At 45.9% G+C, this 25,635-nt stretch overlaps 1 protein-coding gene across 1 annotated transcript in view; it reads left to right on the top strand.

Annotated features, from left to right (window-relative positions):
• Positions 1-2,783: 2,783 nt before the first annotated feature.
• Positions 2,784-25,635, top strand: part of LOC144115890 (zinc finger MYND domain-containing protein 19-like) — a gene marked incomplete at its 5' end in the record, with an annotated part of 33,623 nt that continues 10,771 nt past the window's right edge. Inside the window, 1 exon segment of the mRNA XM_077650509.1 lies at positions 2,784-3,018. Coding sequence (XP_077506635.1) covers positions 2,784-3,018 — 235 coding nt within the window.

Raw genomic sequence — 25,635 nt, 5'->3', positions numbered from 1 at the left:
GACCGGCCAGTTATGCGACAGAAACATGTACTAGAATGCACTCGCATGAGCAGCGAGCTTTAGTGCTGAAATATGATACTATTTATGCTCCAGAACATGTTCATTTACGGGGAATTGTTGTCAAAATTAAAAGTCATCGGCGAAGTGCATTTGCTTGCGTATCTTATGCTGAGACTCCATCAGCATTATCTGCAGCTTGCTCCTGCGCAATGTCAGAGTTCTCATTGACAGAGAAATGGCGTGCTGCAACATCGAGTGCCAACGCAACTTCATGTGCACTTGGCGGTGGCATAGTGTTGTCGTCGCTGCCGTCATACTCATCACTGTCGGCTGTTCCCACCGCACGTGAGCCCTGCGACATCTGCTGGGAGCATGCAGCCTCAACTACCGTAAAAACCGGACTAGAGGTCAGACCGAAATATTGGTCGACCCCCTAACTAACCAATTCTTTTTCAGTGGAAAATGTATCGAAAGACACCCCTTACCTTGAAACAAATTCGACTCAACAGGTTGCACAGTGGTGACTGTATTTATCCTCATTTAAATGCTACTCATATGTACACCCAGCCAGTTTTGTAACAGTATTGTGTGCCCATCGATCCGCGTGTTTATTTCTGGCGCACAGAAGTACGGCGCCGTAGAGCAAAGCCCTTCCTCCTCATGAATCGCCGCACCCAGGATAGCGAGCCATTGAATTGCGCCCTCGTGAGTCTAGAGGCACGCGCGATCTCTACCGCATTCACGCGGATGCATTTGGCAGTCGCAGGCAGCGGTCTTGCACGCAGCACAACCTTTTCTTCCAGTTCTGCATACGCTGTGATCCGCCCACGAAGTGATGTTTTCTTCTGGTTGCTGCAAGTTGTAATACGCAGCTTCTGCCTCCGCCAGTACTGATTGCTCTTTTTTGATACTCCAAATTCGTGCTGCGCCGCCAGGTTGCTGTGAGCTTCTGCGTACCCAGTCGCATTTTTCTTGAAGGCGACGGTGAATTGCCGTTGGCTTCTGCTCATTTTGAAACAAAATGTGGAAAAGCAGCCTTTAACCAAAATAGCTTTGCAACAACAGAAACACAAAATGGCGGTGTGAAAACGTCGCTAACGTCACCATGCCGCGCTGCGGCTGATGGTGATGGAGGCTGTTGACTTCAGCCGCCCATTGTTGCAAGACTGCCGTAGTTTTTCCGCCAATGATCTGTATATAAGACGAGGGTCGACGTCTCGGCATGGTTTTTTTAAAAAAAGTTAGACCTATATTCCGGTTTTTACCGTATATCAGCATCACTCAAGGGCTTCAACGTGTCCATGCTGCTGTCCATGCAACTCACGCTCGCGGCACCAACAAAAAGCCGTCATCGCCCGAACCGCCATACTACGTTGTTTACATCACATGATGCGACCCAGTGACCGGGCACAACGAAAACCTGTAACGGCTCGTGCTAAAGCATCAGCGGCGCGGGCAAGTGCGGCATGCACCGGAACGCGGGTGACGCGGGCTCCATGAGCCTCGTGAACTCGGCTTTTTTTTCTTTTCCATTGTTTTACATCTCAGGTAAATTTGGAGCGTGTTTTACTCGCTATGGCTCAACTTCTATCTACGAGGAGCAGTGTCAGCTAGTGGCTCCTAGTTCGAATTAACCGTAGTGGATGCCGACTTGTTCGAATTATCGGGAATGTTCCCCCATTGAAATACTGAGCTGTGCCGGGACCCGGGCATCAGTTCGAATTAACGAGCTTTTACTGTAATACACCTCTACATGCGGCAGAGAACCCACAATCACACGCGAAAGTTGGCGAGCCCTGCCTGGCGACTTTTTCGTGCTCGCATCCTCTTCCATCGCTCGCATCTGCGTACACAAACTGAGAGGTGGCTATTGGTTAGATTCTTTCAGATGTCCGGCAGCTACCGTGGTCGCGGCCAATAAGCCGCGTAGCCACGTCGTGTCGAGAAGTTCCGCTCCCGGAGGTGGGGCCGGCGGTGGAGCTCCGACCTTACAGGGTGCAAAAATTGACGTGGAGAGGGAAAGACACGAAGACGGTGAAATTCAAATTTCGACTACAGTTAAATGGCATGCTTTAACAGGCCAGGCATACCACAATTTTATTAGTTCCCCCTTTCGGGGCCGCTTTAAAAGCAATAGCTGCGCAACGACGCAATTGCATTTAAGACCAGCACTCGAGGGTCTCATTATATGATAAGGTCGCGCACCCCCCAAATGTGCGGGCTTCGCATGTAGGCCAACTCCCCAATTTTCGATGGCCCCTTTTTCAGAACTTAGACATGGTTCAATAAGTGCAATGAAGTTCAGTGCATTCCTTTTTTTTGTGTGTGCGATTTTTAAAATGCCTATTTTGCCATTGCACTTTATTTGTGTGCTAGAAGTATTGGAAATTATTCGAAGAAAATTGCTATTTGATTCGAATTCACTTCGAACCAAAAAACCACTATTCGCATATGCCTACCCATCAGCCTTGTTTTTTTCTACCTCAACAAAGGCATCTTGCTGGCAGCTTGCAGCTTGTTTGCAGGAGGGTAGTTGCATTTGTTTTCCTCTCATAATAACACTGCTCTTTGTGCTTCCATCATGGGGCTGCGTGATATATTAATGTGTGAAGTGTCAGTCAAGGCAATCTCGGAAAGAACTGCCTAGCTACGCTGCTTGACATTGTTACGTAGAAACGCCCTGTAATTCAACCCTGCTGTGTCACTTATACAATAGACAGCATTATTGTAAAAAAAATTATAAAAAGTGTCTGTCCTCCGAGAGGTTTTTGTGCACCGTGCAGGGAGCGGCACTTTGGCGGGGTGGCACCCGGATTCCGGGTGGTGCATTGCAATGGGGTCACCATGGACAATAGACTGGAGAACCTGGGGTTGGAACAGGCAGGGGTGCAGCGGGCAGCAACCTACCCACCTGCTGCCGTGGCCGGATCTGCAGAGTCTCAGCCTAGCAAGCAGCGGGAGCAGTCACTGTACTGGGCTGCCATCCAGCAGCTTCCTCCGGAGCACCTCGTGGAGGAGGTTGGTGGCTGTCTGGCTTTATTTTGGGGTGGATTTTGATGTTGGGTTCCATTGCACTACAAATGCACAGCATTTTGCCACCACTGGCTACAGCAGAAAGTGCACACATTCAGTGGATACAATTCAGGTGATTTCTGATCAGATTATGTGGTGGGTGGCCTGTTGAAATATTGGCTTTACCTAATGTTTTTGTCATTCCTGAAGACCGAATTACAGATGTGGAATATTTTTTGTTCAGCAAGAATTTATTCAGTGCACAAATTTTCAAAAGGTGAACTTCCACACTTGTACACACTCCTCTCTTTGTTAATTTTGCGAATTGCTCAAACTGTTGGAAATGCATTTGAACCTCAATACAGCGAACCTCGATATGACGAAGTGAACTTTTCAGTTTCTTGCTTCCATTGAAATGCGTGTATTTTTCCTCCAATTTAACTAAATAGTTTTACACCACGGTTTCAATACAACAAAGTTTTCATGAGCACAGAAAGCAAAATTAGGCAAATTGCACCACCTTGTGGAGTTTAAAATTTTTACTTGTAAAAATGTCAAGGTTGCTACTTCTACCAACGAACAAGCTTTGGTAGCAGTAGCAACCTATGAGCGCCACATAACGCTGATACTTTTGAGCAGATGTCAGGCAAAAATAACTTCATGACTGCACCATGAAGTGGGTTGCCTTGGGCAAAGCTTGTACAATAAAGGTTTCTCGTTTGTGAACAATGCTTGATATGACTTGTGTCCAACTCGCACTGCCGCAATGGTTCAGTGGTTAGGTGCTCTGCTGCTGCTGATACTGGGGACGCGGTGGCTGCATTGCAAGGGATACTAAACACGAAGCACCCATCTACCTTCACGCACGGTATGAACTACACTGCGTTTGCGCCCACCCGAGCACTCGTTTGCTGTATTATTGCACTCAGTATGAGCTCAATAATACTCGGTGCATGTTTAATAACCTCAGGTGGTCAAAATTTCTGGAGCTTTCCACTACAGCGTCCCTCATTGCCAATGTCACTTTGAGATGTTAAACCCCCTAAACCAAACCACACCGTCATGCCTGGTCCCATGAAGTGCGGACGTGATGTCGGCGGTTGCTAAGTCACGTCCGGCGCGCATGCACACATGGTGGATGACACTGTGCACAAAGCAAGCCAAACCAGCTGCTCTAATTGTGGGGATCTCCTGCTTGAACGTCCCACTCCCATCAGCCCACGAGAGAATATGATGGGTCGCAGGGTTGCTTGACACCAATTAATGGACCTCCACATCGCCACTTTGTTTCATATTCGGTAAAGGTGCGCGTTTCATGGCAGTTGCTACTGCAATGCGCGAAGCTCACTGTACTTTTTCAGTGACGGCATTTACCTCCATCTGTCAGTCAAAATTTTTAGACGTCTGCAATTCGTTGAGAAAATATTTTGAGCTAAAGGGTAATATAAATGCGCAGTGCCATGGGGAAAAGCTGAATGTCGTTTGGGCTGTTGAATGTGGCACAAAGAAATCGGCACTGGCACATGTGAATAGATCCTTACCTTAGGAATTCACGCCCCCTTATTGAAGCCTAAACTTAAAGAAAGCCTTAACGATGCCACCTGGTTGAGCCGCGTTTGCTGCAGACTGGTGCGGGGCTCAGAAAAGTGAAACCAAAACTAAGCAGGCAGACTGATCTTGGAGACTGGGCCATTCGTTCATCGTCATGTCTCGCATTGCACGCCATTGTCGAAAATGTGCGGGCTGTGAGCAACTCTGTAGCATAGAAGCATTTCGACGATATCTTGCTGCACCGGTCATACCTGGATACGGCCTTCCTTCGAGAGCCAGTTTGAGTTAACTGGTGCAAGACCCGTAGCTTCTGGATTGACGCACGCATTATGCCATAGATCTAAATGGGCGTTGGCTGGGACCAAGCCAGCAGTTCGAAGTATCCAGATTTCTGAATCAACATGGGCCAGTTGGACGGACTGGCTTGGATAGGCTTAGCTGTAAATTCATTGTTGCCACTCGAGTTAGTGGCGCTGTTCTTTGCCAACAAGGTGGCCTACAAAGAGGAGCGCACGAACCAGGGAATTCGATCGTGTTGAAAACTAGAAAACAGCTGCTTCCTCTAGAGCTTAGGTGATTCCATCCGTGGTGCAGGGCAAATGGGGGGTCGTGTGAGTGGGGGTGCAGCTAGAAGCCTTCGCTTCTTCTCCTTCTTCTCATGGGTTCCCTCTTTTGGTCATCATGACCATTGTTGCTCTGGGAAAAAAAACTGTTCTTGCAGCACATTCGCAGCATGACCTCTGCCCACGTCGCACCGTCTGATATCGGTGACGTGAGGTGGTGTCACCACTTCGCGCACTTTTGCGTGCGCTCCCAGACACCCTTAGTGCGTGTGGGTGTAGCGGCCTCGGTCACAGAGGAGATGCCCTCGACTCAGCGTGGCAAGCACAGCCGGAGACCAGCTACCAAGTGACAAGGGGTTGGTCGTTTGGTGCCCAGCTTTCGCCGGTCGCAAGCCAGAGAATGGGTCGGAGCAAAAGGTTCACAAAACAAAACAAGGTTTATACAGCGAAGAGACTATACAAAGGATTCCACTATCACTCGTACGAGCACATACAAAGTGATTCACAAATACCATGCAACGCGTGCAAGGTAACAATTGAGAGAGATAATTCAACAAAATCTTTGCACCTAAAGTACACTAACACATAGAGAGACAAATAGTGAAAACACAATTTGATCTTCGGGCACTGCGACAGTCCGACGACTTGAGGAGCACGACGGGGCCGATCCGCAGACTGGCGCACGTTGTCTTGCTGGTCCGGGCCGGGCGAGTGGTGTTCTCCCGGGAGTCGAGCGGGCACGCTTCTCGGAAGCTTGAACGGCGGCTCGGGCTAACAGACGGCGGTTGCAGCCCCTCATTTATAGGCGCGGACCGCATCTGTTCTTCGCGCCAAGGCAGGTGCGCACATACACACAGCTTTAACCGCACAAACTCCTTCTCCTCCTTGCGCCGGGCGCGCGACCCCATTGGTCAAGCGCGGAAACCACCTTCTAGAACAATCTAGGTCATTCGCGGCACGCTGAGTCATCGGTGCCGGAGCGAGGGGGGGGGGGGGGGGGGGGGGGTATCCTTTGGCGCGAAAGGTTACCCCCTTTCCGTCGACAACAAGCAAAAACTTCTCCAACATTTGAGAAGAATTGACGCCACGTGTGTCTATGCTTACTTTGGCGCCCCGGCGGCGAGCTGAGTGAAAAGCACCGCGCGCTCCAGGGAGGTTCTTCCCCGCTGTTTTTTTCTTTTACTTTACCGCGCGCGGGCGCGATTACTTAGGCGCAGCGCCGGTTTCTTTCGAACATGCGCCGAATTTTGTGACAGGTAGTGCACTTATGAAAGCATGACTCTGGCTCAGATGCAGTACAGTTGAACCTCAATATAACGAAGTACAGTGAAACCTCGTTATAGTGAATGAGCAAAAAATCGTAAAATAGTTTGCTGGTTATAATCCGTAATATTAAATTTCCAGAAACGCGTGCAGCAGCGGCGCAATTTAGTATTGAAGGGACAGAAATTTCTGGCGATCATTAGTAGAGAAACGCAGAGACATTTTCCCAGGTTTTCGTGGCGCTTGTCGTCCCGGTTAGCTCAGTAGAGGGACTGCTCCAGTGAAGCGGTGGTCCCGGGTTCGAACCCCGGGCTAGGTCGAATTTTTCTTTAACAATGAAGTTTCTGAGGAAGCTGTATAACTTTCCTTTGTAGCCATATGGCTGCGTTTTGGTGGATGGCAATGAGTAATTACTCCCTTATTACATATTTATGAAGAGTTCGATACAGCCAATAATTCGTAATATCCATGTTTGTTATATCGAGGTTTGACTGCAGTACTTTTTGGCAAAAAAAACTTATATTGAGAACTTCATTGCGTTAAATTGAGAACTTCATTCTTTCAGTGGCAAAAATGACATCGCGCTTTGATTGCTGACGTGCATTCGTGAAGATATTACAAGCGATTGTAGAAGAAATGCCAAGCAAAATGAGCGGCGAGAGTAGTTCAGTAAAGCTTTGCTGCGTTGAAATATCGGTTTAATAATACACTTCTGCATGCAGCAGAGAACTCACAATCATGAGCTAAAGTTGGCAAGCTCTTCCCAGCGACTTCCGGGGAATATCGGAAGTTTTCTGCAGAGCCGAGCCACTCCCCACGGTGCTGTGCATTTATATTACCCTTTACCTCTAAGCATTTTCTCAACGAATTGAGGATATCTCGAAATCTTGACTGATAGCTATAGGTAAATGCTGGCACTGAAAAAGTATCAAGAGTTTCGTGCTTTGCTGCAGCGACTACCACACAGCAGACACCTTCACCGAATATGAAACCAGGTGACACTGCGGAAGTCCATTAATGGCATCAAGCAACCTTGCGAGCAATCACGTGCTCTCATGGGCTGATGGGAACAGGACGTGCAAGCAGGAGGTTCCTGCAAAATAGTGCAGCTGGTTTGGCTTGCTTTGTGCACCGTGTCATCAGCTATGCGTGCGTGTACTTGTCGGATGCTATATACCAACCATAAACTGTGTGCACACTTCACGGGACCGGGCGTGATGGTGCAGTATGATTTATTTATTTATTTTATTTATTTATTTATTACAAATACTGCTAATCCCAATTGGGATTGTGGCAGGAGGGCTTAGTAAGGTTAACAGAACGCGGTCAAGCATAATCGGAACATTCAACTGGTAAGCATGTTAAGAAAAACAACAAACGGTAAAACGAAAATACAACCGAGCTGTGACGAAAACAATCAAATAACACATAAAATAAGGCTAATGTCGGTAGTATTATACAAAGAATAACAAAATGTTGAAACATTGTTAGTTGTTATAATACGCAGACAATAAGTAAACAGTAAATATTATAAGCATACACTGCAAAGGCATTAACATAGTATAGGTGTTTAGTTTATGTAACGCTGCATAGTTTGACAAAAAAAAAGCTTACACATTAAAAAAAAATAAATAACCATGGGTATAATAACAGAACGCAAGCAACCAGGAATGAATAACTAATAACATGACATACTCTCAACTGCAATATTAAATTTTGTCAATGATGAACAGTTAGTAATGGAGGGATCAAGGCTGTTCCATTCTCGAATTGCTAGTGGGAAAAAGGAATTTTTAAAGCAGTTAGTATGGAAATGATACTCGCTTAATGTATGTGAATGTTTATGACGCGTTGATCTTGCTTCGGAAAAGGAAATATATTTAGTTGTGTCGAGTTTTAGATGTCGATTTATTAGTTGAAACATGAGTTTTAGTCGTTTGACTTTTGCACGGGTCTGCAATGATTTTATTCCTTCAGTTTTCATTAATTCAGTAGGCGAATCGGTTATTTTGTATTTGTTAAATATAAATCTGACTGCTTTTCTTTGAACGGCTTCAAGTTTGGTTATATCTTGATTAGTATAAGGAAACCAAATGCCGTTAGTATGTTCGAGAACAGATCTAATCAAAACATTGTAGGCTAAAAGCTTAGTTTGAAAAGGGGCTAATGTGAGGCGTCGTCTAAGAAAAAAAGAGTCGTTTCAAAGCTGTTGAGGTGATTTTGTCCACGTGAGCGTTCCACCTGAGGTCATGGGTTATTAGTACGCCAAGATACTTATGATTAGTCACTACAGTAAGTGGTGTGCCATTTATAGTATACCGAAAGTCGGATTTATGTTTCTTTCTAGAAACTGTCATAACAGCAGATTTAGTAGCGTTGAGTGTCATCTGCCAGTCAGTACACCATTTTGCTATAGAATGTAATGCGTTGTTAAGAGCTTCATGATCCTCTATAGTATTAATTTCACGATAAATTACACAGTCATCGGCGAACAGTCGTATATTAACGTTGAGATTAGTCGTCAGATCATTTATAAAAATCAAGAAAAGAACAGGTGCCATGACAACCCTGAGGTACACCGGACACAACATTTACTATGTGGGAGGCTTGGATGATTAATTTCTACAAATTGTGTTCTGCCTGATAAGTAGTTGCTAATCCAATTAACTATGGAGCAATGACCTAGAGTTGATTCTAGTTTATTAATTAATTTAATGTGTGTAACCCGATCAAATGCCTTTGAAAAATCTAGTAGTATTAGATCGGTTTGCTTTTGTCTGTCTATGCTGTGGGATAAGTTGTGGACTAATTCTAATAACTGTGTTACTGTCGAAAGGCCTTGGCAGAAGCCATGCTGAAATGGGGAGAGTATGGTTTCATTTTCAAGGAAAACGGTTATGTGTTTTAGTATGATGTGTTCGAGTACTTTAGACACTGAACAGGTGATAGAGATGGGTCTGTAATTAGGAACATCTGTCCTGTTTCCTGATTTGTGTATCGGAATAATTTTGGCTAATTTCCATTCCTTTGGAAGGGTACATGTTGAGAGGGATTTATTGAAAAGTAAGCACAAATACTTAGCCATCCATTCGGCATATCTTTTTAGAAAGGAATTTGGGATGTTGTCTGGTCCTGGTCCCTTTTTTGTGTCTAGATTTAACAGGTTAAGTACCCCAGTCTCAGTTACAGTTAATGATTCAATGTGTTTCGTTGTTCGTGAGGTCTGATGAGGGACTATACCATTATCGTTAGAAAAAACTGACGCGAAGTAATCATTCAGTTCGTTTGCTATCTCAAGGCTATCTTCTTTTGAGGCTGGGTTTTCAGTTTGTCTTTTAGGATTAAGGTAGCTCCAAAAATTTGATGGGGACGTTCTTATAAAGTTATTGAGGGTGTTATTAAAGTAATATAATTTAGAAGCCTTTATTCGATGTTTCATGCTTTGTATTGCAAGGTTAAGATTGGTCCTTGTTTTCGTGCAAGGGTTCACCTTGGGGGCTTTTTTACGGCGATTAACTTTGCGCTTAGCGTGTATGACTTCGCGGGTGATCCAGGGGTTACGTCTTTTTATTTGCTTCCTTCTACGTGGGACGAACTTATGAATACAATATGAGACAGTCGTTTTAAAGCTGTGCCATAAGGATTCAATGTCAGAAGAAGCATCGCTTGCAAGTTCTTTGTATGTGTCGAATTCGAAGAAAAGATGATCTAGAATACTATTATCGTCAGCTTTAGTGAAATCATGAATCAGTGAAATCAGTCACTGATAGGGACTGATAGGATAGGATAGGGACTGATAGGATAGCGTGATACTGATAGGGACACTACATAAGATTAGTTTGTGATCCGAGATTCCATCTAGTATTTCAGTTTTAGTTTTATGGAGTGGAAAGTGGTGACTTAGAAATACTAGATCAAGCCTGTTACCTTGATTTACAATCTGAGTGAGATTAAACTGTAGCATAATATCTAAAAGCGGAGTGATGTTGCATTGTGAGCCAGTCAATATCCGGGAGGTTAAAGTCTAGAAGATGACATTGCATATAGCGATGTAACGCAAGCATGAAGTCATGATCACTTGATGGGCTGCGATAAACGCAACCCACCACTATCGAGTAGGAACCAAATGTCAGTTTGGAAAAGACTGCCTCTACGCCTTCGATATCGGGAAGTACAGTGACTTGTATTTTTTTGTTCACAAAAATGGCTACACCGCCACCGCGAGTTTTTCTATCCTTGCGAATTATCGCGTAATTTGGGGGCGTAACCTCGGTGTTCATGATATCGGACGTGAGCCACGTTTCAGTCACGGCCATAAAGTCGGGTTTTATGCCAATAAGTAAGCTTTCCAAAGAATCAAGTTTGTTTAGAATGCTGCGAGCATTTATGTTAGCAAAAGTTATTTCTGTTTCTGTTGGTTGCGGCGTGGCCGTAATGTTTTTGCATCGCTTTGACTGTTTTTTGGGGGACTACTAGGACTGACATTGGTTTCCATTGGCATTACACGGTTCTGCTCATCATCCCAATAGAAAAACTCACCGTTAATACGCAGCTTATCAAAGACAAGAGCAACTTTGTCTCCGTTGTCTTTGTGCTCCTTCGCAGTCTCCCATAACTTCTTTCGTATGCTACGTACACGGGCCGAGTAATCCTCACTGACTGAGTACTCCGATCCCTTCAGCTTTGAGCAGTTCTTTGGTATTCTAGATTTGTCCCGTGAGTCAAGCAGTTTAAGAATAACAGGTCTGGCCTTTTTCGTATTCGTAGGCCGGCCCAGTCTATGAATTCTTTCGATGGTAACGGGCTCTATTTTTAAGATGTCCTGAACAATTTTCTCGTTGACTGTTTTTTCCAGTGTGTCACTGTCCTCACTTTCATCCTCAGAAATTCCATATATTATTAGGTTAGACCTTCGTGAGCGATTCTCCAGATCGTCTATTCTCATTTCAAGGGTCATCACTGTTTTCTTTAGGCTGTCAATCTCGTGCAGACACGTTGATATTTTATTGTCCAGTATGGCCAAGTTGTCTAATTTTGTATCGATGGAGACAAGCCTTTCTTCCTTTATTTCTTTTAGGTCATCTGTTATACTTTGTAGCTGTTTCATTAGCTGCGCCATATCAGGTCCGGGGTTGGTCTCAATATCACCGGCGAGCAGTAGAAGCTTCATGGCATACAGTAAATCACAGAACACCGGACAGAGCAGCGACATCAGCTATGAGGGACGTCGTATTGGAGGGCTCCGGAAATTTCGACCACCTGGGGCTCTTACATGTGCACTGACGTCACACAGCACATCAGCGCCTTGTGTTTTGCTTCCATCAAAGCACGGCCGCCGTATGCTCGGGATCAGCAGTGGAGCGCTCTAATCACTGAGCCACCACGGCGAGGCGAGATGGCCGCTAGTTATATCAAACATTGTTCACAAACGAGAAACCTTAGTCATACAAGCTTTTTGCCAGGCAACCAACTTCATGGTGCGGTCATATGAAGTCAGTTATTTTTGCCTGCTCAAGAACGTCTGCATTCTGTGGCGCTCATAGGTTGCTACTGCTACCAACGCTTGTTCGTTGGTAGCAGTAGCAACCTTCACGTTTTACAAGTAACAATTTTTACCTTTACGAAGTGATGGAATTTGCCCAAATTTGCTTTTTGTGCTTGCTAATACTTGGTTACATCGAAACTGCGGCATGAAACTACTTTGTTGAGAAAAAATACATGCATTTCAATGGATACTGAAAATGAAACAGAAAAGTTCGTTTCATCGCGAACTTCGTTATATCAAGGTTCAAACCGTATAAAATTATTGCTTGCAAACAGAACATGGAAATGTAAAGATGTGATTTTTGAAGTCTGTTTTTTGCAGCAAGAGGGTTTATTTTTTTTTTGTAGGGTAATGAATTTTTTGGGCTGTTTGATTATTCGGACCATTTTTCAAGTCCCACTGAGTCCGAAAAAGTGGTCAGTGGCTTTAATTGCGCTCTAATGCAAGCATGTCAGCCTTGACGTAAAACCACTTGCACAAGTCACATCCACTTATTTTTCATACCTTTTAAGGGGCGACATGGGTCTTTGTGAAAAATTTTTAATATTGAAGTTATTGCCATGAAAATTTGTAGGTACATATATTTCAGCATGTTGATCTCAAATATAAAATTAGTTTCTACAATTTTTTTTTCTTTCTATTGTATGTAGTTTTTTATGAGAAGAGCGTCTGACAGGGTTTTAGAGCTGCTGAACAGATTCTCATAATCTGTATGTTGCTAGATTCTAGAAGGATCAAGGATTGCAACAAGGGTAATAGCATGTTTCTAGCTCTTCTAGTTCAAAAGTTGTGGTCATCCGAAGTTGTGGTTGAAGAACTGAAATTTTAGTTAACATTAATTTTAGCAAATAACAAATTTGTCTTTACACCTATCTACCATCTGAAACCCTTATTGCAATCACCACCTATTTAGCTACTTAACGACACAAAATTTACCAAAATCTGATGAGCAGAAGCAGAGATAGGCTTGTCAGTAGACTGCCATGTGACGAAAATAATCGAACTGAGAAAATTGCAAAAACCAAATTACAATGCTTTCAATGCTTTCTTTATGCACAGTTGTGCAAAAAAAGTAGCGTCTAGCTTCAGAATGCCCCAGGCCAGTAACGTTCATCAGTTTTTCTTTGGCGACGTCTCTTTGCGGCAGAGATGAAGCAGGCTGAGGCTGCACACTTCCGCTTGAAGACTATAGCTCGGCGAGAGTATTTCTCCTGTGCCCTCTGGCTGGCTATGTGGTTTTGTTCCACTTGGAGCTCTTGCAGGATGCGTGACGCAGCCTCCTGAGTGCCAGAATTAAACCGCATGACTGCCTCAGCGACAGCCACTTCAACAGATATCAGCGAAGCATTTCATTTCATTTCATTTCATTTTATTACTCTCAAGGCCGGTCAGGCGTTACAGAGAGGAGTAGGCAAAAAAAAAACAAAGAAACAAACAAATAAGCAGTTTACAATTCATAAGCATTAACAGTATCCTTGAATTTCTGAGAATCATTGATGACGACGACGGTGGAGGGCAGGTGATTCCAGTCCGAGGCTGTTCTGGGGACGAAGGAATTTAGATATTGGACAGTCCTTGACTGTGGAATGTGCACCTTTAGTTGATGATCTCTGCGGGACGATATGTGCACCGGAGGATTAAACAAGGACTGCTTTAAGGTTTTGTTGCCGTAATATATTTTATGAAATGTGCAGAGGCGCGAAATGCGGCGCCGTATGGCAAGATCCGGAAGATTAAGCGTTCTTTTCATTTCTGAAACACTTTCATGGCGGGAGTAATTTGAGATTATGAACCTTGCAGAGCGATTTTGGATGGATTCAAGCAGCCCAATGAGAGAGTTAGTGTATGGGTCCCACACTGGAGCAGCGTATTCAATTTTTGAACGGACGAGTGTTTTGTAGAGCAGTAGTTTCACAGGGATAGGGGCAAGGGAAAAGTTACGACGGATGAAGCCAAGCATGCGGTTGGCCTCGTTAGTAATATATTCAATGTGAGCCTTCCAGGACAGATCATCTGTTATTTGAACTCCAAGGTACTTATACTTGGTAACTTGGGTCAGTGGGGTGTCGTCGAGAGAGTATGAGCACGGAATGTTGTGATTAGTCATGCGCGTAATTCTCATTAATTTACATTTGTTAACGTTTAGTTTCATAAGCCAGGTATTACACCAAGTTCCAATTATATTCAGATCATTTTGAAGAGCACATGCATCATCTTGGTTAGTAACTTCTCTGTATAAAACACGGTCATCAGCGAAAAGTCTTATTTTAGAAGTAACTGAGGAAGGAAGATCATTAATATAGATAAGGAAAAGAAGAGGTCCTAGAACTGATCCTTGCGGAACGCCAGAGGTTACGGGGGAAATGGGGGAGTCATGATCGTTAGCATTTACATACTGACTTCGATTACTTAAAAAACACTCAATCCACTTTAAAATACCATTATCAATATTTAATTTACCTAACTTATAAAGTAACAGTTGATGTGACACAGTGTCAAAAGCCTTTGCAAAGTCGATATATATACAATCAATGAGGGAAGAGTGGTCCAGAGCGAAAATCAAGTCATTAGTGAATGCAATTAATTGAGTTTCACATGAATGATGCTTACGAAAACCATGCTGTGAATCTGTAAAAAACGAATTAGCTTCCAGATAGTCAACAAGGTGTGAATAGATGATATGTTCAAGGAGTTTGCATGGAATAGATGTTAAGGAAACAGGCCTGTAGTTATTAGGATTATGAACGTCACCAGACTTGTGGACTGGAACCACCTTGGCAATCCTCCAGTCGTCAGGCAGTGATGCGCTGCGGATGGACTGCGTAAAAATTTCGGACAACATCATGGATGAATATAAACATGTACTTTTCAAGAACTTATAACTAATACCGTCGACCCCTGCAGCTGAATCAAGCTTTCCTTTCTGAATAAGCCTGGCAACACCTTCATTATTGATAGTTATAGGCTCCATCTGAACAGATTCTGAAACCGCAATATCGGGTAAGGTGGACACAACGGAATTACTAAAGGATGAAAAAAATGTATTGTTCAAAGCCATGCAGCACTTGTGAGGGGGAACCGGGATATTATTTATGGAGCGAAGTCGGACCTCTTTTGTTTTGCGCATATTAACGACGTTCCAAAATTTTTGAGGGTTGGAAACGAGCAAATGAGGCAGTGTGTCATGATAAAAGACATGCTTAGCGCTCTGCAGCGCCTGCTTGTACTGTGACGCGACAGCACGATATAGGTGCCACTTATCAGTAGTTATTGATTTTTTCAGCTGCCGGAAAATGGGTTTTTTTCTATTTAGGAGGCGCTTTAGCGATACGCTGAACCAAGGTGCTTGTTTGGAGCAGGAAACGCGACGAATGGGAATATATTCATTTATGAGATCGTTCACCTTCGTTTTAAATATGTGCCAGTTTTCTTGAGTGGAACGACTCCAGAACTGCGGGAAGAAGGTGTCGGAAAAGCGCTCGAGCTCTGCATTAATAGCTTGGAAGTCCGCCTTGTTGTAGTTCCTAAGTAGCTTGTATCTTTTTGGAGAACGAGCCGAGCGTGAAGGCATAGTTAGGTGGATTGCACTATGGTCACTTAAGCCCGGAAGAAAGCTGATTGAAGATATAGTTTCAGGAGAAGTGGTTAGCACAAGATCAAGTATGTTGGCAGATGTCTGAGTAACACGGGTTGGTTCTTTAACGATTTGATCAAGGTTGAACGTGGAACACAATTCAATGAATGCAGAACATTCTGAGAAAGGACGTAAGAGATGAAATTGCGGGAAGGTTGAAATCACCAAAAATATAAAGAGGAGACCTCGGAAACTTAGAAAGGACCGAGTTAATGGTGTCATGTAGGTCATCGCAGAAGCAAGGCTGTGAGCTAGGTGGTCGATAGCATACACAGAATAAAACGTCTTTGTGGTTCAAACGTAAGCAAGTGCAGAGAAATTCCAGTGAAGAATTCACGGGAACGCTATAGGAAGCAATTTCATCTGATACGGCAATCAAAACACCACCACCAACACGCTCGCAGCGATCAAATCTATAAATGTTATAATTTTTTTCACAAGTGAACAGTTCCCGAGAATCAACTTTTTCAGACAGCCACGTTTCGGTCAGGACAATCACATCGGCAAAACACGTGTCGGCTAGAGCTAACAATGAGTCTCGTTTATTTAAAATGCTGCGAATGTTAGTGAAAAGAATCGAGTAATCTGGATTCGGCAATGCCTGAACGGCTGCGTTTTCCTATGGCGAACCTGAGGTAGAAGTTGATGCAGGCGTACCTGATGCAAGCGGAGGAGATGCAGGCGGGGCTGTTGCGTCATTTTCAGAGGCACTCCCGCGAGGCGCTTCAACTTCACATACGGCATCCGTGTCGGCAGAATATACGTAGCACTTTTTGTTTACGTACAGCCTGTTGTAACGCAGGTTGTATTTATGGCCACTTGCTTTACCATAGTCCATGAGCTTTTTCCGCGAAAGCCTAGTTGCTCTGCAAAAGTCCTCCTGCATAGACACGCCTGAATTCTTCAGTTTTGTTCTCTGAGCCCAAATGCTATCTTTAACTTTGAACGACGCGAACTTCACGACGATCGGTCGGCATTTCTTTTGAACGAAAGCTCCAAGGCGATGTGCCCTTGCAATGCCTTCATCGGTTAGTTCCAGGGAAAATGAGCTCAGAAGGCGTCTTTGTATCTTCGCTCAGATTTCGCCCATGTTTCATCTGCTGCATCATCGACACCATAAAATATAAGATTATCTCTTCGAGACTGATCTTCAAATTCATCAAGGCGTGTCCGCAGAAGATAGCTTTCATCAAGAACAGCTTTAGTTACGAAGTGTTTCACGTCAGCCCCATCCAGAAGAGCTGTAGAATCGCTTGCCTTTGCTTCGAGAGCTGCCAGTCGATGTAATGCGTCTGACACCGTGTCTTCAAGCTGCTTTTGACTAGCCTCTAGCTGTTTTTGACCGGCCTCTAGCTGTTTTTGACTGGCCTTTACCTCGCTCAAAGATGCCATTACTTCCCCAAGGCGCGATTCCATAGATTTTTTGAGGTCATTAATTGCGACTAATATATCCTCATTACCCAGGCCTTGCTTGTTAGGACCAGGGTTCGATTCTACATCACCTGACAACAAAAGCAACTTCACAACATGAATACAATCGGCAACGGAGCATCCCAAAGTGTGTGGGCATGGGACAAGCAGTAAACAGCGATTACTGGTACGCTTAGAATATAGTGAAAGTGGGCAACTAACCTGCGTAAGCAAGTAGAAGGGCTTTAGCACCGTCATCGCTGCTGTCCCACGCCCACTGACGAGCGGATGCATCGGTTGACTATTTACACACGGCACGCTGGTTGATGACGGTGGCGGTGCGTCTTGCTTGTCGCAGCGCGGTGGCAGCACGCTTTCATGGTCCAACGGCACGAAGTTCAAAGTGGCAGGACAATGACCGGCCGAGAAGAAACGGGCAGCATTTGGCAGCGATGGTTCTCCTCCAGGCAAATCCAGGCAAAAAGCAGGGAAGTTGCAGTCGATCACGAGCAACTGCGTAAGCAAGTAGAAGGGCTTTAGCACCATCATCGCTGCTGTCCCCACGCTTTGTCTTAGGCATCAAGGACCAAATCACTGAATGCAGTGCCTCGTTTGCATTCTGCGTTTGTCCTCGCTGGCATCTGCTGAGTAAGTCTTTGTGTGCAAGGCGCTTGTACACAGGTAGCAATGCTTGGCTCACTTAGTCGGGCAGGTTGTAACGGTGTTTCGGTCGCTGCTGTCCCCTTGCAATCGCAGCATTCTGTTTGCACCACGAGTTGGTGCCTTGTGGGCATAGGCTATGGTTTGGGCGCTTGTCGGTCGACGTCGCATGATATGTGGCCATTACTGCCCGATGCATTTGCTCGACTTCGCCTGCATTAGATTTTAGTGCCCAACCATAGTAATTGCCGAGTTTGGTGATAAGGTCTGCAGTCAGTCGACCTTTACCACTCAACCTTTCACAATCCTCTGCTTTGTGCTTTTGGAGAAGATTGCGCAAAACACTGCCCATCCGCTTTTGTACATGATTTGTACAATCTTCTTTTTCAACTGGTTTAAAACCATATACCTTTGCTTCCTCTACCGCACGAAAATGCTTGCTATCTCCATCGCAGAGCATTGTGGTGTAGCGCAGGCCGTGCCACTCCAATGATCATTGGAAGAGCATCAGAGCTGCATCCACCTCCATCTGCCCGGATTTTGAATCTGTATTCTTTTGGCATACATGCTGTGCCTTCCATGCGTTGTACTGGGGGTCCTCCTCTTTGGGTGCATTTTTGCAGCCAAGGCAGTAGTTGCACAGCACTACATAGCCTAACACATAGCCTGAAAAAAGCTCTATGACAGAGCCCACACCAATGTGGGACTGGTGCCCTCTCGTCATCCACGTTCCATCGAAACGGACTGTGATATTTCCGGGATTACCAAAATTCAGTTCTCTGTATAGTTCTTTCACTGAGGAAGCACAATCAGTCAGCACACTTTCAGCAGCTAGCGTCGCGGCAGGCTTAAACTTAGACTTGAGGTGTGCTTGGTAGGTCTTGTTGTGAGGACCCCTGTGAGAAATTCCCATAGTTGAAAAGAAGTCATTCAGTGCTGTTTGGCCGTTCCCTGTAGTTAGCGCAGCCCGGGCAGCAAGAATATTTACCTGGAAGGGATTGCACTTCGCACTTCCAGGTAGACGCTGGGAACTCCACTCGCGCACGACATCGCCGCAAACGGAACACTCCAAGCACAATTGTACAGCAACACCGTATTCGCGAGTGCTTTTCTGGATGGACGCACGGTTCTGGCGTCACACGGTTTTTTCGACCAGCCGGTTGATTGCTGACAGATCGACGATCGTGTACGTTGCCGCTGCCGTCGCCGCCGGGCCTGTGTCGCCTCTCTCAGTGCGAAGAGCTTGCGCTCGGTCACAGATATAGAAGAGAGCTCTGAAATTCGGGCGTCAGCTCGTTCTTATAGTCGCTCCAAGTCTTGGGGGCTCATAAACGTCGTGTCGACGCGCGTTCGTTGCTGGCTGCCACCCGTGTCATCGGAATCGGCCGCGGAGATGCCCGTCGCGACACTTTCAACTGTCTCGCTTCGATCACCTGCTTCGAAAGTGCACGGATGACCTTCCACTGCATCCTTATGCTTGTTAGAAGGCTTTTTACGCCTTTTACCGAACTTGTGCGCAGTGCGGAACTTTCGGTACGGTGGAGACATAGCTCACTTCCGAAATCAGGCTGAGACTTTTTCAAAATGGCGTCGCGTCCGTCGGCAGCGCGGACCTTAACAAAATGGCGCAGGCCAATGAGCTGCGCCGGTTTTGACATGTGACGGGCAATGACCAATGGCACAGCGAGATTGTCTTTCCTTTTTCTTCTTTTCATGGCTAACAAAGCGACGCTGCGCGTGCAGCTCCGATGGAGAGAAAGTTGAAGAGACGCTTTTTCAAATGAGACCAAGATGGCGGCTTTCTGGCGCGTCATTTGAAAATAATGCGCGGCGCAAAATGGGCATTTTTGAGGTTCTTTCGAGAGACTTTCGGTCAGAATACTCCCGTTATTTGTTATTTGGCTTTTTCTGAAAAACTGTGGGTTTCTCCACTTTGAAACTTCGCCCACATATAGAGAATGACCTCACTGTCACGAATAATCCAAAATTGGAAAACTGATTTTTTTCGCAGTTTTTCGGCCGCAAAGACCCGTGTCCCCCCTTAAAGGAGCTCTGAAACACCTTCTGAAAAGAGCACATCAACTCGCTCAATCATTGCATTTGGTTGTCATGAGCACCTGAGTCAAATAACACTTCTACATGCGGCAGAGAACTCACAATCATGCGCTAAAGTTGGCAAGCTCTTCCCAGCGACTGTTTCATGCTCGCACCTGCGTATACAAGTTGGGAGACAGCTATTAGTTACATTCTTTCAGACGTCGGGCAGCTACCATGGCCGTGGCCAATAATCCGTGTACTACGGCGAGTCGGGAAGCTCTGCCCCTGGAGGTGGTGTCAGCGGAGGAGCAAGACTTTGCAGCATGCAAAAAGTGACGAGACGAAAGGGAAAGGCACGCAGACGCTGAAATTCAAATTTTGACGTCAGATAGCTCAGCTTTTCTACAAAGCGCATTAAAAAAATTGTTCCTGGACAATATTCGTGAGGCGGCGTGCTTTAACATCCCAGGCATACCGCAACTTTAAATAAAAGGAACTACACGTGCATACAGCAGAACTTTAGTGATAATTTTTTTAAGTGGAGGAAAAAGGTGTATCCAGGAAAAGGTATCTAAAACCACAAGGATTTTGAAAAGTGTAACAAGAATGAAGTGCAGAGGCATTTATTTCTTTACTTTCTCTTCATGGGTGACATGGTAAATGTTAGTGTGGATGCAAAATTGGCTCAACACTGTACTAGTAATGTAAAAAGCTGATCAGCGCTTGTTGGCTCGAGGTCTGAACTGCTTTTGAAGTCCTTGTAGACTTCCATCCATCCACATTTGCACTGTCCTTGACATGAAAGAAACTTCGAGACTATATCAAGATCGCCTGGTGACGGTCAGGGTAAAGCTATCCTTCGTGCTTGTCTTTTTGAATGTTTTGCCCTGTCACATATGCAGTGCAGAGAATCTGCTCAAGCAGTCCACTGCAGCTGTGGTTTTTCTGTTGCTCTATAAATTTATCATACGATCTGAATTTGACTAAATTATCAGTACCTGCCAGGAAATTCTCCTATCGAAGAACATAATAACCGGAAGAAAAACTGTTTGGGACATACAGTCGAGCCCGCTTATAACGAACATGAGCGTCACGTGTCGTCCGTTCTTTATATCCCGAAGGTCGCAGAAGTGGACCACAGATTTAAAGACAGTTGCTTGCCAAAACGCAATTTTTTCTTTGCGAAAAAGTCCATGATGGACGTCTGTTTTTGCGACGCAGATCCGATGAGGGAGGTTTCCAGTTTATTTAAAGCAGAAGCGTGCTCTTCGCCGAGGCTCTTGGCATAGACAAGTTGTCTGAGGCTCTCTATGTAGCCCATTGGTACAGGCACGCTTACTGGTTCTGGCTCCGAAGTTTCATCCTCATCTAATTCCTCCGCGCCATTCTCGTCCCGTACTCTAGAAATGATGCCCTCATCCGTGCACGATTCTGCGATGTGGGCGTCGTCATCAACAGAAATAAAATCACTCCAACCAATGTCATGACCCCCCACGTCGGAGTCGACGACGCGCTGCCAAAAATCGCCGCCGGGCTGGTCATCTTCCGAAGCACCAGGCTCAGCATCAGACACTGTCGAGGAAGCCGGCCTTGCAGAAGCAGTTTCACATTCGGTGGCCGCGTTTCGATGGAGACGAAACGCTAAGGCGCCCGTGTGCTGTGGGATGTTAAAGATCCCCAGGTGGTCGAAATTATTCCGGAGCCCTCCATTACGGCACCTCTTTCTTCCTTCCTTCTCTCAATCCCTCCTTTCTTTCTTCCGGCCAAGATGTGAGATAGCTCCTGCACAATTTCCTTCCCCCATCAAAATTTTCAACGTATGGGACAAGCAATAACTGCCCGCAATAACGTCTGCAACAAAAACAAGTTGACGGCGATGACAATCCAGCTGCCACCTCGAAGTGTCAGAGATCGCAGGGACCTCTACTGGCAACAATGAGGTACCGAAAGTATGTCAAGCCAATCCAACTGCAGCATAAGTCCACCTCAATCCTGATATGGCACCTTTTGCGCCGGCGAAAAGCCGATAAGATGGCCGACTTTGGCCCGCAGGTGACTGAAATTAGTCCGAAAAATTGAACTTTCGGACTTTTGATGCCCGAAATATCCGTCGCGAATATGTATTTGCTTCTATGGGGTGACTGACGCTGCCTCATCAAGGTCCGAAATATCCAGCAAGTCCGAATTATTGGACTCCGAATTACCCGTCGGCACCTGTACAGTTGAGCTCGCTTATAACGAACATGAGCGTTACGCGGCATCCATTCGTTATATCCCGAAGTTCGTAGTAAGTGGACCACGGCTTTAAAGACATTTGCGTGTCTAAACACAAAATTTTTTCTTTGCAAAAAGTCCGTGATGGACGTCTGTTTTTGCAGCGCATATCCGATGAGGAAGGTTTCCAGTTTATTTAAAGCAGTAGCTTGCTATCGCCGAGGCCCTTGGTATAGACAAGTTGTCCGAGGCTGTCTATGTAGCCCATTGCTACAGGCGCACTTATGGGTGCTGGCTCTGAAGTTTCATCCTCATCCGATTCCTCTGCGTCACTCTCGTCCCGCACTCCAGAAACGATGCCCTCGTCCGTGCACGGTTCCGCGGTGTCGGCGTCAAATAAAAACATTCCCACCAATGTCATGACCCCCCGCGTCGAAGTCGACGACGCGCTGCCACAAATCGCCGCCGGGCTGGTCATCTTCCAAAGCATCAGGCTCGGCATCAGACATTTGACGAAGCCGGCCTTGCGGAAGCAGTTCCGCTTGCCAGTGGCCGTCACCTCCGCCCAGGCCGCTTTCATCAGCTCTACCGCTGAATACAATGGAAATGGGTACGGTGTTCCCGTCTGCCATCCCGAATTACAACCAGGGCCCGAGATTTCAACAAAGCCAAAGAAACGTCCGCACCGCATCTACAGTGACAAAAGTGCGCGATGGGGTAGACGTGCAACGCACAGAGGCGGCAATTGAGCCAATGAAGCTAAAGATACAGACTCGCAGCGCCAACAGAGACGAATGAGGGGTGTCCATGAGAGTCAGTGCAGCCACCTCTTGGCTCCCATGGAAGGCTTACTTCACGGAGCGTGGCCTCCGTAATCGGTAGCGGCGGCAGTGCGGTTGATCGCGGAGGCCACGCACGGATTTGCAAGAGAGTGAGGAGGGGGAAGCGGAGTTGCTAGGAGGGGAGGAGGGCGATCTTGTAAGGCGCGTCGGTGGGGAACAGGTAGCTCGCTTGAGAGTGGCACGAAAAGGAGCGGGCAGTTTGCCCGGTTCGCCTGCGATGAGGCTCGGGAAAACATACTGCACGTCGGGCGCACAAAGGGGTTGGAGGCAGGTTATCCCTCGTCGCGGCGCTGGGTTTACGCCTCCGTTCGCTGTAACCGATCAGCAGGGCTTATATGTTCGTTATACATGTGATTTTGTGGCCATTGAAAGAATGTATATTTTGACGGTCGCGCAGGTCTCGTTCGTCATAAGCGAAAGTTCGTCTTAAGTGGGCCGTTATATGTGGGCTCGACTGTATTGTGCATATTTGCTCCAAAGTGGCTTGGGCCAGTAGTAGCACTGAATGCTCCTAAAGCGGCCTGTTAGCCTCTTTTCAGTGCATTGAATGCAGCGTCATGCTACCTTTTTGGGTCCTTGGATGTGAGGTGTGGTTTGCAATGGTGGAAAACTCATGCTAATCTGTTGAAGTAGTTTGCAAGACCCAGGAATTTACACACCTTGTGTGTGTATATTATTATCTGTAATGCTGCCAATGTAGTGGCCAGACCAAGTGGCGGTAAAATGAATTCTGATTGTCCACATGGATGTCATATCCAGTCTTGTATCGCAGCCTGTCAGGTTTTTGGAATCTGGCACAGTTGCTGGCCAGTCCTTCAAACTCTGTGGAATCTGGGAATTGGTCCAGACACTAATTGAACAGCCCAAAAAATCTATGAACTTAAAGAAAATCACTTTACTGAGATAAAACTGGCTTGAAAAAATTGCCAATTTTGCCCTCTGCCATGTTGTGCCCATATGAAATATCAACTAATATTTGTGTTGAAGTCGTGCTCATCATGCCAAGAGATGTCATGAAGGCATGTGCGCAGCTCAAAGCGGTACACGTGCAGCAGTACAATTGCAAAGACAGCAGTCATAGGCAAATGGAGATAAAAGCGGTAAAATGGCACCTTCTGTGTGTTGCCCTGCTTGCTAGCGGAAAACTGAACAATAAACTGTTCGGTAGTTTAGGATTTCGGCGCGTGTGGAAATTTGCTCTCGCAACTGTTCGTCCGGGAAAGTGACTGTTAGTGCAGTTAGTGGTCTTGCCACTTGCAGCTTTATAGTAGCTGCACAGTGCAACGCGGCCACGCTGATCTTCCCAAGTCTGCCTTGCGTGCATCCGTGTGCATTACTGGTGGTCTGGCACAGCAGGGAGCGTAAAATATGCGAGTAAAATTTTTATAACCTCTGGTATAAATTAGGGGCGTGCAAATTACGCGAGTAAACACTGCATGCGAAAAGTGGCAACGACACCCTCTCTAGCTTTCCTGCTCTCCATTCTATGGGTGGCGACATTGTCTGAGCCGCGGCGGGTGCTCCTGCTGGTATGTTATCAGCGCGATCGTGCGCTTATCATTGTAGACACCGTTTGTTGTCCGCTGTTGCTGCACAGGGCCCAGGGTGTACGGGGCTTCGAAAAGAATAGCGTGTGCCATTGCGTCAAGTGGCAAAGTGGGGCACAGAAACCTCGGCGCCTGTTCAAGCCAGACCGTAATGGCACCTTATTTGGCGGAAAAGAGTTGACTGTGGGAGCGATGCTCAGTCCCAACTTATTTCATCCAAAAAATTTAATTTTGGGCTCTACAGATCCGAAATAATGGTTGTGTGTACACACTCCTGTTACGTGCCTAGCTTTTCTCCTCAAAAATTCAACATATTGGACAAGATCAAATTATTGGTGTCTGCAGAATCAGTCAGCTACTGTTGTGGCCTGATGCGAGGTTTAAATACTTGAAATGCTTTCCTTGAACACTCCAGCCGATCATCGACCAGTGGTAGCGGATAGCAGCACTTTTATGTTGAGAGCATGTTACTTCATGCAGTAATTGCTCCCCGGTTGCTTTTCATGCCAGTAGGTAGGACTTGTATAACCTTACTATGAGCAAAGCCGCCGCGGTGGCTGAGTGGTTACGGCGCTCGGCTGCCGGCCCGAAAGACGCGGGTTCAATCCCGGCCGCGGCGGTCGAATTTCGATGGAGGCGAAATTCTAGAGGCCAGTGTACTGTGCGATGTCAGTGCACGTTAAAGAACCCCAGGTGGTCGAAATTTCCGGAGCCCTTCACTACGGCGTCTCTCATAGCTTGAGTCGCTTTGGGACGTTAAACCCCCTAAACCAAACCCTAAACCAAACCTTACTATGAGCTGAAAGTGATACTGGCTTGCTTTAGTTGCTTGAAAATTCTTTTGTGTGTGTGCTCACGGCTTGGTAGGGATGAAATTTCAGAGGCTTCTGAACATCGTTTGATCTTTATTTCAGCAGCATTTGTGCAGCCCATTTTGGGAATGTTGTTTCGGAAGCAGTCGTGCTACTTGTCAGTGAACTGTTAATTTCTTTCTGTGCTCTAGAGTGACACCTGGCCCAGTTTTCACCCCTCCTTTTCACTGTCTCGGAGAGGCCCAATAGCCACTTATTGTCTCGCAATCTGCTCGTTTTCTTTGATCGTTATGATTGAAAATATTCGGAATGTTGTTTCGGAAGCAGTCATGCTACTTGTCAATGAGCTGTCAGAGTTTCTCTTTCTGCTCTCGAGTGACACCTGGCCCAGTTTTCACCCCTCCTCTTCACTGTCTTGGAGAGGCTTAGTAGCCACTTATTGTCTCGCAATCTGCTCGTTTTCTTTGATAGTTATGATTGAAAATAAATGATAGGGACGTATGCTTAGTGGGACATGTTGGCATTGAGGGTGCAACATGGTGTGT

This window comes from Amblyomma americanum, chromosome 1 (assembly GCF_052857255.1).
Source record: "Amblyomma americanum isolate KBUSLIRL-KWMA chromosome 1, ASM5285725v1, whole genome shotgun sequence".
Taxonomy (NCBI): Eukaryota; Metazoa; Arthropoda; class Arachnida; order Ixodida; family Ixodidae; genus Amblyomma; species Amblyomma americanum.
The sequence above is the reverse complement of the archived record's forward strand: the minus strand, read 5'-3'. Positions and strand labels throughout refer to the sequence as shown.